The 17,287-nt window shown below is 38.7% G+C and overlaps 1 protein-coding gene across 5 annotated transcripts in view; it reads left to right on the top strand.

The window, feature by feature from the left end:
- JPH1 (junctophilin 1) overlaps positions 1-9,597 on the top strand; it is an 80,792-nt gene extending 71,195 nt beyond the window's left edge. Inside the window, exons 4-6 of one of the 5 annotated variants that reach the window (XM_036998220.2) lie at positions 135-781; positions 7,010-7,105; positions 7,244-9,596. In XM_036998220.2, coding sequence (XP_036854115.2) covers positions 135-781; positions 7,010-7,090 — 728 coding nt within the window. In that variant the 3' untranslated portion in view covers positions 7,091-7,105; positions 7,244-9,596. Of the gene's footprint in view, positions 1-134; positions 782-7,009 lie in introns of all 5 variants that reach the window. The other 4 variants (XM_036998221.2, XM_036998217.2, XM_036998216.2 and 1 more) reach the window with 4 other exon arrangements.
- Positions 9,598-17,287: the final 7,690 nt, after the last annotated feature.

Here is a 17,287-nt window from a genome sequence, read left to right as displayed (position 1 = left end):
AAGATATGTTAAAAAAAAAAAAAAAGATGACTAATTTGGCTAAGCAGAATTACATGTAGGTAATCATAGGGAACAAGCCTTTTGCCTGATTTTCACTGTATCACCTTCCTTTCTGTTGCCAATTTTTTCCACAGGCCCAGATTATATCAAACAGAGATTTCAGGAAGGTATAGATGCTAAAGAAAATCCAGAAGAAAAGGTACCAGAAAAGCTGCCTACACCAAAGGAATCTCCCCATTTTTATCGCAAAGGCACGACACCCCCCAGGTCTCCTGAACCAAGTCCCAAACAAAGCCACTCTCCCCAGCCCTCCTCTCCAAAGCCCACAAAGAAGCAGAACCCCAGCTCAGGGGCAAGACTCAACCAAGATAGAAGGAGTCTGGCTGATGAGCAGGTGATGGCCATTGTCAATAAGCCCTTGATGTCAAAGGCTCCCGCAAAGGAGGTGGGCGCAGTCATGTCCCCACCCAGGTACTCTGGCCGCCACCACATCCCCAACCCCAGTAATGGGGAGCTGCATTCTCAGTACCACGGCTACTACGTGAAACTGCATGGCCCTCAGCACCCTCTGGAAGATGCAGAGGAAGATGAAGGGCCAAGCCAGTCTTCCTCTGCACTGGTGCACAAGCCATCATCCAACAGGTGGAGTCCCCCTAAGTCTGTGACAAAACCAGTTGCCAAAGAAAGCAAAGCTGAGCCAAAAGCTAAGAAGTCTGAACTTGCTATACCAAAGAATCCAGCAAGCAACAATTCGTGCCCTTCGGAAAAAGAAGCCAATTCAGTAAGTTGGGCAACATGGGTTTTCCTCTCTCTCTCAGGTTCTTTGAGGTTGTAGCGTGGCGTGGCTTCCCTCTTGATGCCAGCCAGGCAGGTGAAAGTCCTGATGAGTGCAGGCTGTGTAGAGGAGAGTTAGCACATTGTAGGTAGGAATGGCAAAGAGCTCTCCGGGCAGAAATTTCTCCGGGTTCACTCAGCCACCCACCTTCAACCTCCTTCTGGCAAGTTGAGACATGCCCAGCTTGTTATGGCATCACCTTTAGCAAGCCTTTACCAGTGCTTCTTTAGCACTGGTATCACCTTTAGCAAGCCTTTACCAGTAAGCTTTCTGGGAGCTGACTTAGTTCGAGCTGGTAAAACAAAAGTACCGTAGACTGACTGGTTTAAATCACAAACCTTATGTCTCACGATCCAGAGGCTGGGGAATCCCAAGACCAAGGCACAGTGGACCTGGTGTCTGGTGGCCCCTCCTGGTTCCTGAACCACAGCCTGTCTCTCTGTGTCCTTCCGTGGCTGAGAAGAGAAGCAGGCTCTCTTGTGTCTCTTCCTAAGGACACTAATCCCATCATGAGGGCTCCACCCTCCTGACCTAATCACCTCCCAAAGGCCACACCTCCGAAAACCATCACATTGGAGATTAGAGTTTCAACACATGGATTTTGGAGGGACACAAACACTCAGCCCTTCACAGTAGATAATAGCTGGAAATAGCCACTGGCAGAGCTCTAGAGGACTCCACCACCATTTCCTAGATTCTCAGCCCTCCTTTTGACCCCACAACAGTCAGCATCTTTAGACAAAAGGACATCTTTTCTAGGTACTGTGAATTGCTCCCCTAAATACTTAGTTTGGATTTTACTTCATCAAGCTTTACAGCTAGAACATTTTGCTTTCCCAGATAAGAACTAAATTTCAACTACTTAAGGCAATTACCTTGGTCTTCTAACTTCTCAAAGCACTCCTAAAATTTCAGTTTCTTGGTAGATGCTAGTTTTATGATCAACTAGTCTTCAGCATTTATGGTTTTTATCATTCAACCAGAAAGCTTGTTATTGATAAATGACCACATCCTCCTCAAATGAGACTTGTTGAATGATATGTGGAATTTGTATTTTATCAAAATCTGTAGAATTTATAAAATCTTGAAGCTAAGTAATTACTGATTTAAAAAATTGACCAACTGACCTATTGACCTAGTCACATGCCTTTGTAACAGGTATTGCATGTTAAATGTAGCTTAGGGAAGAAGCCATACTCAACCCAATATTTACTAGTAACTGCAGAGAGATATTTAGGTTATTAATCTTGGCCAATAAGACTATATAATACAACCATCAGTTTCTTACTTTTGTCTGTTTGAATTACCCATAGGGGTTAAACAATTTAAATTTATCTTTTTAATTAACTTACGTTTGTAGTTGCTTAGATTCGTTATTTTGCTAATATCTAGAAACACTGGCCATTTTACTTATCTAAATGTAATCAGATTAGCTGGATTAATTTAGAGACAGCCTCATGGAGATAAATGGTTTTCAAAACAGACTTATTTTATGAAACTAACTATTCATTATGCATTTTCTTTTTAATTTTAACACTAAGTCAGTATCCTGATACTTTAACTGTAATATACGTATTATCATTATTGAATTTGTTCAGTGTAATAATTCACTTCTCATTTGGCTTTCTGCATTTATTAGCCACAGATTAATAAAGCCTCACATACACATTAGTATTAGCTTGTCTGATTTACAAGGGGGAAATTCAAAGACTACAAGGCCATATAGTTTACACCTGTGGGTACCCAGTAGTGGAGTTCAGTTTACTTTCAGAACTCCACGAGGGGAAGCATTTGCCCCAGTGTCCTACACATCAGGTTAGGTAAACTAGCTTTTACATGTAATCGTCATTCTATAAAACACTACTAATATATGTTTGATAAATCTGTTTTATGTATGTGCAGAACGGTCTGATTCTTAAGAGTTAACCAAGAATCCTCCAGCCCACATGTTGGTCTCTGGGGTTCCCTTCCACACCCCACGGGAGAAAAGAGGCCAGGCAGCTTTGTAAAACCCATTACCAAAATATTTTTAAAAACCAACACAGCTGCAATAAATAATGCAACTGCATGAATAATGACAGCAGTTCCAGCAGGAAGCCAAGACTGACTTGACACCCTCACCCCTCATGTGAAGATTCTAACAATTAATCTTCTTTTCCTAATAGTAATGGAAAGCTGCCTTCACACTCCCCATAACTGTTACCTTCATGGGGAGTTAGAAAGTGACAAAAATCATCATAAAGGTGGTTAATGAACAACTTTTAAAACAAAGGAGTACTCCACACAAATGTAAGATGTAAAGACACTGTATAAGTTAGAGGCTTATAAATAACTTGAAAACCCATAGGAATATTCACACTAAAGCAGACATTTGAGGGAAAACCAGGCTGAATCAATATACTTTGTGGGAAGCCAAGAGAAACAGGTTGAGTCAGAATCACCATTTGTAGGGTGGCTGGCCGCACTGAATCTAGATTTTTGGTCAACCTGCTTAACTGTTCTGGACAGTGTAGGCTAGTGGCTAAGAGTGTGAACTCTGGTGCCAAATTTCCTGGGTTCACATCCCAGCTGCATTGCTTACCAGCTGTGTGACCTTGGGCAAGTTTCCTAACTTCTACATGACTTGATTTCCTCATATGTATCTATATCATAAGGTTGTTTCATAAGGTTATGAAGATTAAATGAGTTAGTACTTATTAAGTTCTTACCAAAGTAGCATATATTAAGTACCCACAAAGCAACATTGTCCTAGCTGAAGTATGAATAGTTCATAAATATTCCAACAGATTTAAATCCATCTCAGGATCCCCCTGGGTATTGATCTTCTAGAAATACAGAAAATCTGGGACACAGGCTAACACTTAGAGCAAGTTAACTACTTGTGTATGAGAACTAAGAGAAGGGAGGCTATGGCAGATCCCAGCCTTCCTCAGAAGTGTGTCTCCTGTGGGCAGTGGTTGCCCACAGACTCACGTTCCAGGGAAACACATTCCATGTGATACTGAAATTTTTGTGGGATTTGCAACATGTCAACTCAGGTAAAAGCCAGGAGAGGATCTTTAGATAATTTGTGAGGGGCCTTCTAATTAAGAATCTTACCCTCTACATTTTTGTCTTAACCATTATTCTGAACAGCTTCCAAGTTTGTTTTGAGATTTACCTGATCTTTCTTTTGAATTATAAGACTTAAGGCATTCCTGTCAGTTTTGAACCACACACACACACACACCAGTAAACAAGCATAATGAAGCTTTGCTGTTAATGCTAAATTATTCTTTTCATATGTTTGTAGAGAAGTTTTAGGTTTAACAAACCATAGTAACTCCTTAGCAGAAAATTCCTCAAAGTTTTAAGAGTGATAGTCTCTTGAAGAAAAAAGGAGTAACTTCTTTAATTACAACTTTTTTTGATGTCCTACACTTTATTTTCTAACTGCCTAAAAGTTTCTTCCACTCAAGACTTGCCCTTTGCCCTGCTCCAGCTTTTTATTACACCTGTCCCAGTCAGTCTGGAAAAGCAAGACTGATTTTTTTTTCATTTTGCTATTTTAAGCTACAACTGACTACCACAGTCATATTTATGAGACTTTACCTTAAACCTTTCCATTCTGTGCTCAGCCTAGGTGTCTAAAGAACACAGAGGTCACATCTTAATATCTGCCTATTAAATCTGGCACCCCATAATTTATTTTTTACCTGCTTACTGTTTGAACTTTTTATTGCTGGTTTATCCTCATCTTCACTGAGTCATCTTTTAAAATAGCTTTATAAGTAGAGCTGTACTGATTGGATAAATATATACATATGTGCTCCAAAATACATTAGATGATAGATAGATGATAGATAGATAGATAGATAGATAGATAGATAGATAGATAGATAGATAGATAGATAGATAGATAATCTCCAAAGTACTAGCCAATTCAAAAAGGCTGAATTCATGGAACCCTTATAAGGATTTATGAAATGGGAGTTAAAGGTCCAGACGCATCTTAAGCTTTTGAAGTTTGTTTCACTGAAATTGTTTCCTATGTCATTCCACTTTACCTGTGTCCGTTGTAAGGCACTCAACTCTGTATTATTTTGTTTTGACCCCAGATACTTCCCTCATCTTTCCTATCACTGTCTTTGGGAATTATGCATTAAATCCAATGACTCAAAAGAATTGAACCTAAAGTTCCTAACACTGTGCAAAATCTGATCAAAGTTTGTAAAAGTACTAGGATTTCCTAATGTCCATTCTGAGTTGTGAGGTTGAAAGATCATCTCAATTATTTTCTGAGTTACAAGAATTTCCTGCATTATTTATATGTTCTAAGCTAACCATTATTGAGGAGTTGCATAGGTTAGGACTCTTGACTTGGAATACAACTATTCTAAAAGATCAATTGATTATTACCAAGGTTTGATGTTTTTCTGCTACTGTGGATTTAGGTGAAAATGCCATTTTAAAGAATTGGATGGGAATTTTTTGTTTTTAAACTATTATTTAAAAACTAAGATCTATGCAGGTATATAGAAAAAAGCATGGAACTCTGAAGTGGACAAAGTTTTAGTTCTAGGATTTGTTCAAACTGGTTGAATAATCTTGGGCAGGACACTTACCCTCTCAAGCTCAGTAAAATGGAATAATCACTTGTGAAGAAAAAATAATCTACACAGGAATGCTTAGCCCACTGCCTGATGTATAAAGATCTGCAGTAAATGTTTACTTTCCTCCCATTTACTTGGGATTTAGGAACTAAGGTTTTTCTTCTTCCTAATAGTCCCTATCTCAAAGGCACCCATTTTTAAAGCCCCCTCCCTTCCCCCCACCCCGATTTTGCTAATCATTCTGCTGTTCATTTAACACAACAAATTAATCTATTCAACAACCACATCCACAGCACCTGGAAAAAATGCCAGAAGATGGGTTTTCCTTAAACATTGGTTGTCTCAATAAATTGGGCAATGCACCCGTGTGTGTGGGGCCAGTGGTGAACAAAGCAGGGCCCTGCTGCTATGGGACTTGGGCGAGGAAGCAGACAGCCATTAACAAGAAATAACAATAAAGTGTGGAGTGTTAGGGCAAAGGACAGGGCCCTCTGCCCCCTACCAGGGAGGTCATTTGGGGAGGTCACCTCCTTGTGACCCAAACGCTAGACCCTTCAAGGTGAGAGCTGGACCACTGGCAGTTCCAGTCTTGCTCCCTCACCATCCCTCCCCCCAAAAAAGCTACAGCCTTACATTTGAGGACTCTAACCCTGTTTCAATGTTGTCTCATTGGATATTCAAATATAGTATATCTGTCTCCTCTTCCATAAAATAAGAACAATAAGCCTACCCCACCTCCGAAGGCCAGGTTTTGAACATTTTTAATACTGCTAAAAAATTAGATGCTATTTTGATAGTAAATACCAAGGTCATGTCTCTTACAAATATGGCCAAGCATGGGCAGATTGAAAATATGGGTCATAAGGTTGATTCATTTCAACAAGTTTGGGTATGTTGGCCTGGCTGGTATTTATTATAGCAGCATTTATCAAAATGGGATTCTGAGGTTTGTTAAACAACCTGATTTCTGAAATGTTGTGGTTGTGAGCATAGAAATGAAAAATGAAGCGTATAAAATAATCTCTGTAAGTGTTCAACTTCCCACTTGCAGTTTTTTCTTTGAGGAGGTAGTGTCTAAAAAAACCAAGAAAGCAAGAGTCAGAGAACCTCATTTTGAGTTTTTTCTAAATGTTTCCTGAGAGGCCTCAAATATCGTATAGATTTTACTCTCACCTTCTAACTACCTTTGTAAGGAATAATCCTTCATAAATAACAAAAAGTGCACATTCACTTTCCCTTAGTTCCTAACTCCATCACGGGAACTGTCTCTCACCTCGACTGTTGCCCAATGTTTTGAGATGAATGAACTAGGTTTTTTTTTTTGAACTAGGTTGTTTTTAAGTCACTTTTTTTTAGGTTTAACCAAGACTGGATTCATTTCTTAGTGAAAGTTCAGAGATGGCTCCATCTAAATACAACACTGCTGTTTTTAGTTTATACCTTTTGGAACTCCTGTCATTATTCATGCCTTATTTACACCACTACTGGGTTTTATATTTTTGGAAATTGGTTTTATGATCTAATTTATATCTCCGTATTAACATGGAAGAGTTATGCTTGTTCTGTTCTGTTTCCTTTGTAGGGCCCTAATTCAGTCATGATTGTCCTTGTCATGCTGTTGAATATCGGGTTGGCCATTCTTTTTGTTCACTTTCTAACTTGATTGGAATTAGGAAAGGTAAGAATAGCCTTAATTTCTATATCAAATCACGGTATATAACATTTTTTTCCCATATTCAAATTTACATTTTTTTTTAACGACTACGTATTGTCCTTCACTTTAATTTTGGCTGCGCCTGAATGTGATTCAACATAGTTACCTAATGATGTAACTGTTTTGACCCTTCAGTGAAGTCATGACAACTAGTGGTGTTAGCCCACAGTTCTCTGCCATGGTGTCATCAGCCCTTTAAATGGCACACGCCAGTCAGACCCAGACTCAGGGAAGGAGGCTTGGAATTAGGATGGGATCGCAAGACAGACGAAACTTGGAAAAGGCAACCAGAGGGCCTGTTCAGTTCCTCTGGGAGAGTTTGTGGCTTTGGGGTCCTCTGGGAGCTGAAGCAAGAGGCCATGTTGGAGAGCAAAACTTAATAATCATTCTTTTTTAAAATATGCTGAAGCAGCCCCGTCCAGCAAAGTTCTTGGCATTGGCTACTCCATCTGTCCTAGCAGCGTGTGACTAAACTGGAAATGTATGGAGCTGCGTGTTTGGTTTTTTTTTGTTGTTTTTTTTTGATGGAAGTCAACAGCTGCCTTACTATTTTACCATCTGACGTTTATAGTAGGGAGCTGGGGCAACAAACGACTGCCTGAGGAATGCACGCGGAGGGATTGTGTTGCTGTGGCCGGGGTTCCAGCATTCACTCGTATCTCATTAGAAGACCTAGGCTGCAGCTTCAGTCACCAGTCTTAGGCCGTGACCTGCTGCTCAGACATCTCCTGCAATGTCCCAGGAGAGAACGTTGCATTTGCTTTTGCACGACTGTGTTCATTTCTGCTCTTGATTTAAATATGATGTATAGTCATCTACAGCGTGCAGTCCTGGTCGGATGAAACACTTGTTGCATCTCGAGGAAAAGGAATAACAATATCCGAGAGAAGACGTGTTTCTTTTGGTAGCAATACATGATTTTTTTCGTGTCATTTAGTCTTCCTAAACCTGTAAAAGGCTATTTATCCCTAAGATTTAGCAATTTCAAGGCATTATACCTTCCTAGGAAGTAGTTTTAAATGTTTTTAACATTACTGAGATGAATTATTTAAGCACTTAGGAGGTGCTAAATTTTAAAAGCTGACAGGCTACCGAATTGTAAGAAGTATAGTCAAAACGTCACATGCATTGCAGTAATCGGCGTCTAAAGGATTCGGTTTCATTGCTGACGTACTTTACAACCAAATAAAATCTTGTCAGTAGCGATGTTAATTCCCAGGAAAGTTAAGCAAGATGCTATTAATAACTGCTCTTCTTTCTTTTTTTTTCTTCCCAACTTAAATTTTTTGTCGAATACATTCAGGTAGAGCATAAAGCTTTTGTTGCATCTCTATGCCTTTCATGTTTTTCAAAGTACTTTTGTAATTTTATTTCACCTTTTAAAGGCTTAGCCATTTTTATTGAAATATTTGTCTTTTGCAGTCCTTTGTTATTCTGACATAATCTGATTTTTTTTGGCCGTTTTATAATTTATCCTTTATTACTCAGAAGCATGCTTATGGAAACAACGTGGTCTTTATAAAAAGAATTATTTAAAAGGACATCAGGGGAGGAAAGGTATCAGTTAAATCTCTATAAAACATTATATTGTGGAGAGGGAGCTAGCTATTCCTAAGTATTTTCATAGTCTGCATGGTTTCATCAGATCTTTTTACCTCATTTGCTACCTTTCAGTGCAGAAGAGATTATTCACAAGTTAGCACAGGTGTGTACTGAACGCTTTGTCACCTGCAGGGTAGTAATCCAGTGGTATTATTTACAGAAGTTCAATATGTTGAGAATCCTGGGTGTGACCAATATGGAATAAAGAAGAAAGCAGTAAGAGAGCAAATGAAATTTTCAACTTGTATATGTACTTATTTTTTACATTTTGCTTTGACTTTTAAATTTAGGAAGTATGTTTTTACCCAAGAAACATTTAAATTCCTGCGTCAGTCTCAATACTCCCACTGCTCCTTCTTAACCCTGCAGCTCTATTGCTGGGAAAGCTGATTTTTTTTAAAAATAAAATATTTAATCTTATTAAGTGTTTATTTAAAATGCATAATGCTTTGGAAATAATGGGTAACAGATAACTAAAGGATATGTTTATAAGGTGAGCATGTTGGTTCCATTTATAAATATATGTATGATTTATAAGCTTTTTTAAAACAAAGCTCAACTTGTTGGTATTTTTCTAAAATGTGCACAGCTGTATTTTACATGAAAGGCTCTTTCTAATGGGTTATACTGTACTCTACATTTTGGACAGCACATGAAGTCTGCCAATGTACTTAATAAAACATGACTTTGTTTATTTAAAGTTTCTTGCTGTGAAAAAGAACTCCCTACCTGTGAGTTCCTTTATTTATAATCCTCAAAACCAAAATGTATAATGTACAGTTTTCACAACTGTATCTGCTCTAATTAAAAAAAAACTTGGTTATTAATAAAGTTTCAGGTGTGTTTCCTTTGTGAGTAAATTACTGTCTTGAGTTACATGGAATTTTTTGTAGGGGGTGGTTATTCAAAGAAAGATTTGAGATTTAACAATAGAAATGTGGGTGAAAAATGCTCAAAGCAGCCACACAGCAAAAGGTGGTTATACTGCACCATTATTTCTTTCTCCCTGGGCCTTTCAAATAATTTTGTAAAATACATTCATTGCTCTGTTTAGTGCCTTCATTAATTAATTGGATTAGTGCCTTATCCAAGGTTTTAAGTCTCCTCCTATTTAAGGAAAACTCAAAGTTGGAGTAAATCTCCCCTTTGCATGGGTATTTTCAAATAATTAGTCTTTTGACTGTTGTGCCCCAAATAAACTAATGTATTGCCATGGCCCCTGCTGCTTAGGCACACTTCTGGAGGCGCAAGCACACTGTGCAGTTGAATAAACTTGCTGCCACCCAAATTTCCAGCCCCTGGGCTCCCTTGGAAGCTATGCTCAGCACTGGCCCAGGCTGGCTAGACATCAAGGCAGGCTTCCTATGAGCCATAATAAAAGGACTTTCTTGAAAATAGCTTCCCAGGGAGTTGTCATGGTGCTTTTAAATTCCCAAATTAGTACTGTTGAGGGCCTAGGTATACCCCATATACAAAATGCACGAAGTTATCACTTCTAGGTATTAATAGATTTCTCAGCTTAAATGATGAATCTCCTAGCAAATTCTATAGGAACAGAACACAGAATAAACTTGTTCTGGAGTAGGCAGGGAAAGCACAGGGTGCTAGAAAGATTTATTGATTCCAGTTTCATGCCCAAACCACACATTTTGATGGCTGAAGCCAAAGCTGGGGTGAAGCCTATGTGGTTGGGAAATCTGGAAGATATTCTACATGCCCTTTCAGTGCAATAACTTTTTCAAGAGGCATGGCGAGCAGATTCCCCAGGCCATACACTCAGTGCAGCTTACAGCCCACGCTTTGGAAGGTTCCTAGTGGCTGTAAACATGGCATCTTCTGCCAGTACAGTGTAACTAACACTTCCACAGGCTGTATTTGATAACCCCAAATTTGTGAATCATCTATTTCCAACTTTTCCTTCTTAACCAGAAAAGCACTGAAAAGTACTTAAGCATTCTGGAATAGCCTCTGTGGGGGTCTGATTTATGGGAGTGGGAGAAAATAACAAAATGTATAGAATGAACACTGACCAATGCATTGAATATGGATGAAATTCTGGCTGTGGTCATGATTGATTGTGGATCCTTCCCTAATCTGTGCCCCCTACTTTCCTCCTCTGTAAAATGGGCATAACCATACCACTGACTTCACAGGGTAGTTATGAGAACAGATGAGCTTGTTTCCATGAAGGCCTCACTACACTGCCTGGTGCATAGTAATTGCTTTGCACATGTTAGCTTTTACTAACTGGAGAAACTAGAAAAAAAATTAATTTCTGTAAGTGTCTCAAACATATTAAAAAATATAGTGCAATCCCACTGAAGACCTCTTTGTAAAGGTTAATTATGCCACCAGTCATGTGATGTTCTTTCTTCAGTGGTGATCACTGAGTCTCACGGTAAAAATCAAAGGCCACAGAGTTCCTTCTCAATGCTAAAATGGCATTTGTGGTATAGTAGAATATGAGGCAATTGCTTCTTCGCAAAGAACTTTCACATCAGCATCTCATTAGATTCTTAGAAGACCCCTGTGAAAAATTTTCTCCAGTTAAATGACTTGCCCAAACTCACACAGTCAAAAAGTTATAAAAATCTTTATCAGAATCCATATCTGACTAAATGTTGTGCTTTCTCATTCCATGTATTTGCTAACATTATTCCACACTGTTATACTCATTAGCCATGAAAAGATGGAAAATACAATGAAATTAAAGGTAACAGTGTAGATTGAATGAGCCCATTTCCACAAGTTCTGAATAATGTATTTATAATCCTCCTGCTTCATGACTTTTAGTAAGGTATTTATATATGACATTTATTTTGGAAACTTATAAAATACTAAATATTATTAACAAAAGTTTAGCACTTAATGATATCTTGGTATTTTGGAACAAGAAGCACATTATAAATGAAGTTGGTGTGTGTCTGAACTTGATCTCTAGGATTAACCCAGTAATTGCACATAGTGCCTAAAAGACCTAAAAGATTTAGACAAATATCATGATGTTCCTTTGAGACTTTATCTTAGTGTTCCATAAAATGTCCTTTGTATTCTCTTGAATTCTAAGTTTGATTTAGGTAAACTCAGAATTATTGCAAAAATGAGGACCTGAGATTTGCTCAGCTAGTGATTGAGAAAGCTGTTCACTTACTTTGGTAAAGAGTGTATCAATCTTTGAAAAGGATTTTAGAGGGAAGATTTAGAGGCAGAGACAAATTCAGTGGAAGATGATTACACTGTTGACGTACAAGTCTTTCCTTGACCCCATCCTTGCCCCAAGCAAACGCATTCGTGAAATATCAAAAGCATGGAATTCATGATATTTTCTAACAGGAAAGCAATGGAGGTCACATTCTTGTCACTTATGGCACATACTTGGAAGAAAAGAATCTGATAAATATCATATGCCCTGTGCAGTAAAAGCAGGACAGGCAAAAAGAAGCCAAAGGTCCTCTAATTTTCTCACATTCTGGGCATGTTTTTACAAGAGTATCCAACCACTAGAGCAAATATCTAGAGATCAGGTTGCTCCTGAAGCTGATAAAGACCAAGAAGATACTTGAACACAGCATTGTCATAGGGCTAACAGATGGTGGGATCCATCACCTAAGAACTAGACATAGCATTTTAAAAGAAATTGTGCATCAGATATTGGGCCAAATAAAAGTTAGCAGTGGCTTATAAACACTCAAATCCACATAATATTCAAAAGGATCAACAAGTAACAATTAACTCTGTTGTTAACTCAGTCGACTGAAGCCAAGCAAGAATTTGTGACATAATCTCAACACAAAGTACCAAAGAATATACCTGGGCTCAAAAATAAGGTTTGATGTTATCCATGTGTTTGTTATGATACAACAAGCAATAAGAATTCAGCATAATTTTTCATTTCTCAGTCTCCACTTCATTTCCCAATAGTTCCTTATTTATTAGTTTTTCTTCCATTGGAATTTTTGTGCACAGAAACATCTTGCCATTTTTTTCTATTAATCATGTCCATTTTTTTCTTCACAAAAGACTATGACTAATCTAAAAGATCCTAGACTGTATTTGAGGGTGTCCATTGGTTCACTTGGAGTAACAATTTACCTGTATTTGTGTTGACATTCTGAAGACTGAGTAAATTAGAATGGAAGCTCTTGAACCTATTTGCTGTCCTGCCGTAAACTTTCAAGAATTTTAATAACTGCCTGTGTATTCAGTGCACTGCCTAATGCCTTAGTGCTCTGCAAACCCTCCATCATCCCTTATCACAGTTCCTGCCACTCTCTCCTGGCCAATAGCATGCTTAGACACACACAATTCACCAATGCAGTTTGACAAACATGTCATTTATTGACAATATCAATTCAAATAGAGAAGCATCAACAGGCCTAAATTCAGGCATGCCACTCTCAGATTTCAGTGCATGGAAACAGCCACACACTTCTTTTGCGTCATCCCCACAGTCATTGGCTTTGCCAGCACCAAATATCACATGTCCATTTTGTACACTAATGATAGTTTTGGGGACTGTAAAGTGGGAACAATAATATCTGCCTTATAGTATTTTTGTAAGAATCAGAGTAGGTAACTTCAGTCAACTTCACAGCACATGATAGACGCTCAACATACAGTAAATACTATTACATTTAATAGTCTAACTTTATTAGCAAATTGTACTTGTTCCTTCATCAAGCATTTATTACAATCTGTCAAAATAACTTTCCAGGCCCAGGATGGAGCCACACCTACCCACAGTGCCACATCAGCAAACCAAAACTTGAGTAATTTTCAGGTCCCTTAAATGCTTTGCTTGAGGAGAAATGCAGTATATTCAGTCAGCCAGTCCCCAAACTCCAAGCCAACTCTAGGCCTTCTCACCCCAGACAAGGGAGGTTGACTTTGTGGCCCCAGCCAATAAGATACTACTTTTGTCTCCTTTGTTCTTTATTCTTTAATCCAAAAAAAGCTTCTTGTCTTCTTCCCCATTTTGCAGTTCTCCAAAAGGAGACTGTTCACTTCTTGACATGTTAAATGTCTGCTTGTATCACATAACTTGTTTGCTTTAATCATTTTTAACTACTTAATTGATGTTTCATTAAATTCACTGAATTGAAATTCCTTGATTATTAAGCATTACGTCCTGCCCTAAAGAATGTATTTTGCCTATAGAATCAATTGTACTTTAAACAATTAAATGAGTTCCTTCTCAAAAGCAAGGGCAGAAAAAGAAACCCAAAGCTCCTAATAATCTGCAGAAGGTTCACTGTGGGGCCTCGATACATTTCTCTGAAGAAGCTTAGGGATATTTAATAATGCAGAACACTCATTATATATACTAAATACAACTATTCATTAATGTCTATTATTCACAAAAACTGTACAATAAAGATATACAATTAAGGTCTATGAGAAAGGAGCCTGACAAAGGCTTGCCACAATGATTATACTCTTGGTTGTAGGAACAAATTTCCTGATGCATGTAGAGCATCAAGATTTTCACTGATACGCAGCAGTGTGTTTGAGGGCTCAGCTGTTATATTTAATCACTGTGGTTAAGAACATAAGCAAATGGCTCTGGCTTTAGATAAAATTAAAATATATTTAATCAGAAATAATAGCATGGCAAAAAATCATAATGTCAGATCTTCCAGAGCTGAGTAGTGTACATTAGTTTACATGATCTGTCATTAATGCTTATGGAGAAAGAGAAAATAGAATAAGAAGTTATCTGCCCCAGTTCAGTGTAGACATCCAGAGAGCTTATCTTGAAGTTAAACTTCAAGAAGCTAAACTCAGGTACTTTTTAACAAGTAACAAGAAGCAATTCTGCTTGAAACAAATGTCATTTACTATTTTAAGGAAAACCTGACATTAGATGAAAGTCATCTCTTGGGTCTTTAAATAGCTTTTATAGCACTAAAATATACACACACGCTCACTTTTTCCCCCATCACTAAATCTCATTCTGCACTGACCATAACAGGAAGCTGCCTCCATTTCAGTGGTTCTCAAACTTTGATGAACATTAGGGTCACCTGGAGATAGAACACTGCTGCTCCCTGCCAGCAGTTTCTGGTTGCCTAGGTTGGGGAATTTGCAATTCTAACATGTTCCCAAGTGATGGTGCCAGTCAGGGCACCACACCTAGAGAACCATTTCCCTATGGAATCCAGCAGTGTACAAGTATGAAGTAACAACTATGGTCAAAGCCCTTTGCTTGTTAAGAAGAAAGAAGAGTCAAGAATATACATACACATCCCCACATTTGTGTAACAATCATGTTATTCAATCCTTGTAACTCAGTGAGCTTGGAAACATTTTCCCCATTTTGCATATGATAAAATCAAGACCGAGAGGAGCGGAGACTATGAACAAAACACAGCTGATAAGTAGCAGAACTAAGACTCCCACCCAGGTGCCTCTAGCTCCAAGTCCTGGCGGTTCCTTCCACTACATCTCCACAACTCGCCTGTCCTCTTGCCACCAAGAGGTTAGGACACAAGTCACAGCTGGGGAGCCCTTCTGACTGCCTTCAGGCAAGACAACCTGAAGGCTGAGTGCTAGGGTTAATTGGGACAAAACTTTGTTATGTGAAGCTGAAGGCAGTACATCACTATTACATGAATAAGAGTCCGTCTCAAATCCCTGTAGTAGTTTATCTATACACATTTCTCTGAAGCCACAGATGAAATTGGACTTCATTCTTTAAGATTTGCGCACTTATGTACTTCTGTTTTATCAGACAGTGCTCACATTTGCAAGCCTACACACAGCTCCTGTCCATGTGGATTTTCTCCCCTAGTCTTGACAAAAAAAAAAAAATGTAGTGAAAGATGATGACAGTGTCTGCCACAAATTCTCTCATGTTCTGCTGACTTTTCCTCAGTGACCACCAGGCTGAAAGCGGAAGCCCAATTATCAGAGAGAAGGCAGAGAGTGGCAGGAAGCAAGGGGACTTTTAAGAAAACATCCTGATCCTTATTTTTCTCAGTAGATATATGTAGGATTTAGGAAATCAATCCTTCAAAGAGCATCAGACAAGTTCCCTAACTGGCCTTGGAGAGTTTATTTTCAACACTGAGATTTCCTACAAATGGCAAGAGTAGAGAATACATATGGAAGAGAAAATAGAATCTGTCAATAAACATGCAAAGATGTTCAATCTAACTGGTAGCCATGGAAAGGCAAATTAAAACAATGAGATTTTTAAAAATTCAGTGCTGGCCACATTAAGTACATTTTTAGCTGAAATAGAAAAAGAGCTTAATTTGGAGTCAACCCTGAACCTCAACTCCAGATCTTCTTTATTTTCCTTGCTCTGGGAAGCTCTCCCAGCCTCCAAAAATGCCCCTACTCAAAGACCCCAAACTACCTTGCTTGATTCTTAGCAGTTCCACATGTACATCGCCTGTTTTTCAAATCTGCCTCCACTACAGGCTACACACTTTTTGTAGACAGGGACTTTGCCTGATGCTTCCACTCCAGCAGTGCCTGGAACATACATATATCCAATAAAACTTATGAGTGAATCATAAAAATGAAATAACTTTGTATACTTATATAGCTCACACACTAGTATAAGAAAGCCATCTCCCACAATATGCCCTGAGGACATGACCTCCCAACTCTTTTGTCTTACAGTGTTAATATTACTTTGCTAAATGGAGGGGTGGGGAGTAAATAGTTTCAGAAGAGTAAGAAGTTTTAAACATACACAGAAATCCTGTTCTGATATCTCATTTCCATTTGGCAAAAACTATGGCTTAGTGCCTTCATAAAATTGGATGGCTAAGCAATTTGATAATACATCTCAGAAGACCAACAAGTCATCTTATTTTGATGAAGAAAATGATTTGTAATCAACAAGTATAAAGTTTCAGTTAAGTGCCATGAATTACAGAGGTCTGTTGTACAACACTGTGCCTAGAAATAACTGAATTGTACTCTTAAAAGTCTACTAAGAGGAAGAGGGGAAAAACATGGTGGCATGAGGAGGAAGAAACTTCCTCCCAAAACCACATATAACATGAAAATACAGCAAATACAATGAATCCTAAAGAGTGACCCAAAGACTGCAGAACACACTGCCTACATCTGGAGAAAAGAGAAGACCTCAGGGAAAAGGTAAAGCAGCAAAGGCATGATCCAGCAGGACCCAAGCCCTCCCTGCACCCCAGCTCACAGGTGGAAGGAAGAGAAAAGGTTCAGGGAGGGAGTAGAAGCCCAGGACTGCTAAACATCCAGCTCTGGAGATCTTCTCCAGGAACACAAATCTACATTACATGATGCTCTGGAGATTAGCGGGGTTGGAAAGCAGAGACAGCAAAATACTCAGAGAGACTGAGATTCCAGCTGCTTGTGAAGAACAGATATGCACAACCGGCCACTCCAGGACAAAGGAAAGGCAAGCACCTTGAAAGACTTCTCAACAGAGAGAGGGAAAGGGGCAAATATTACACAGAGCTTGCTGCTCAGGAGAAACGGCAAGTAGACAAAATCATTCTAGCACACTCAGCCGAGCAGGTTGAGAACTTTCAGGAGCTTCAGCCACTCCAT

Source organism: Manis javanica, chromosome 2 (assembly GCF_040802235.1).
Source record: "Manis javanica isolate MJ-LG chromosome 2, MJ_LKY, whole genome shotgun sequence".
NCBI lineage: Eukaryota > Metazoa > Chordata > Mammalia > Pholidota > Manidae > Manis > Manis javanica.
Note: the sequence above shows the minus strand (reverse complement) of the source record. Positions and strands in the feature narration are given on the sequence as shown.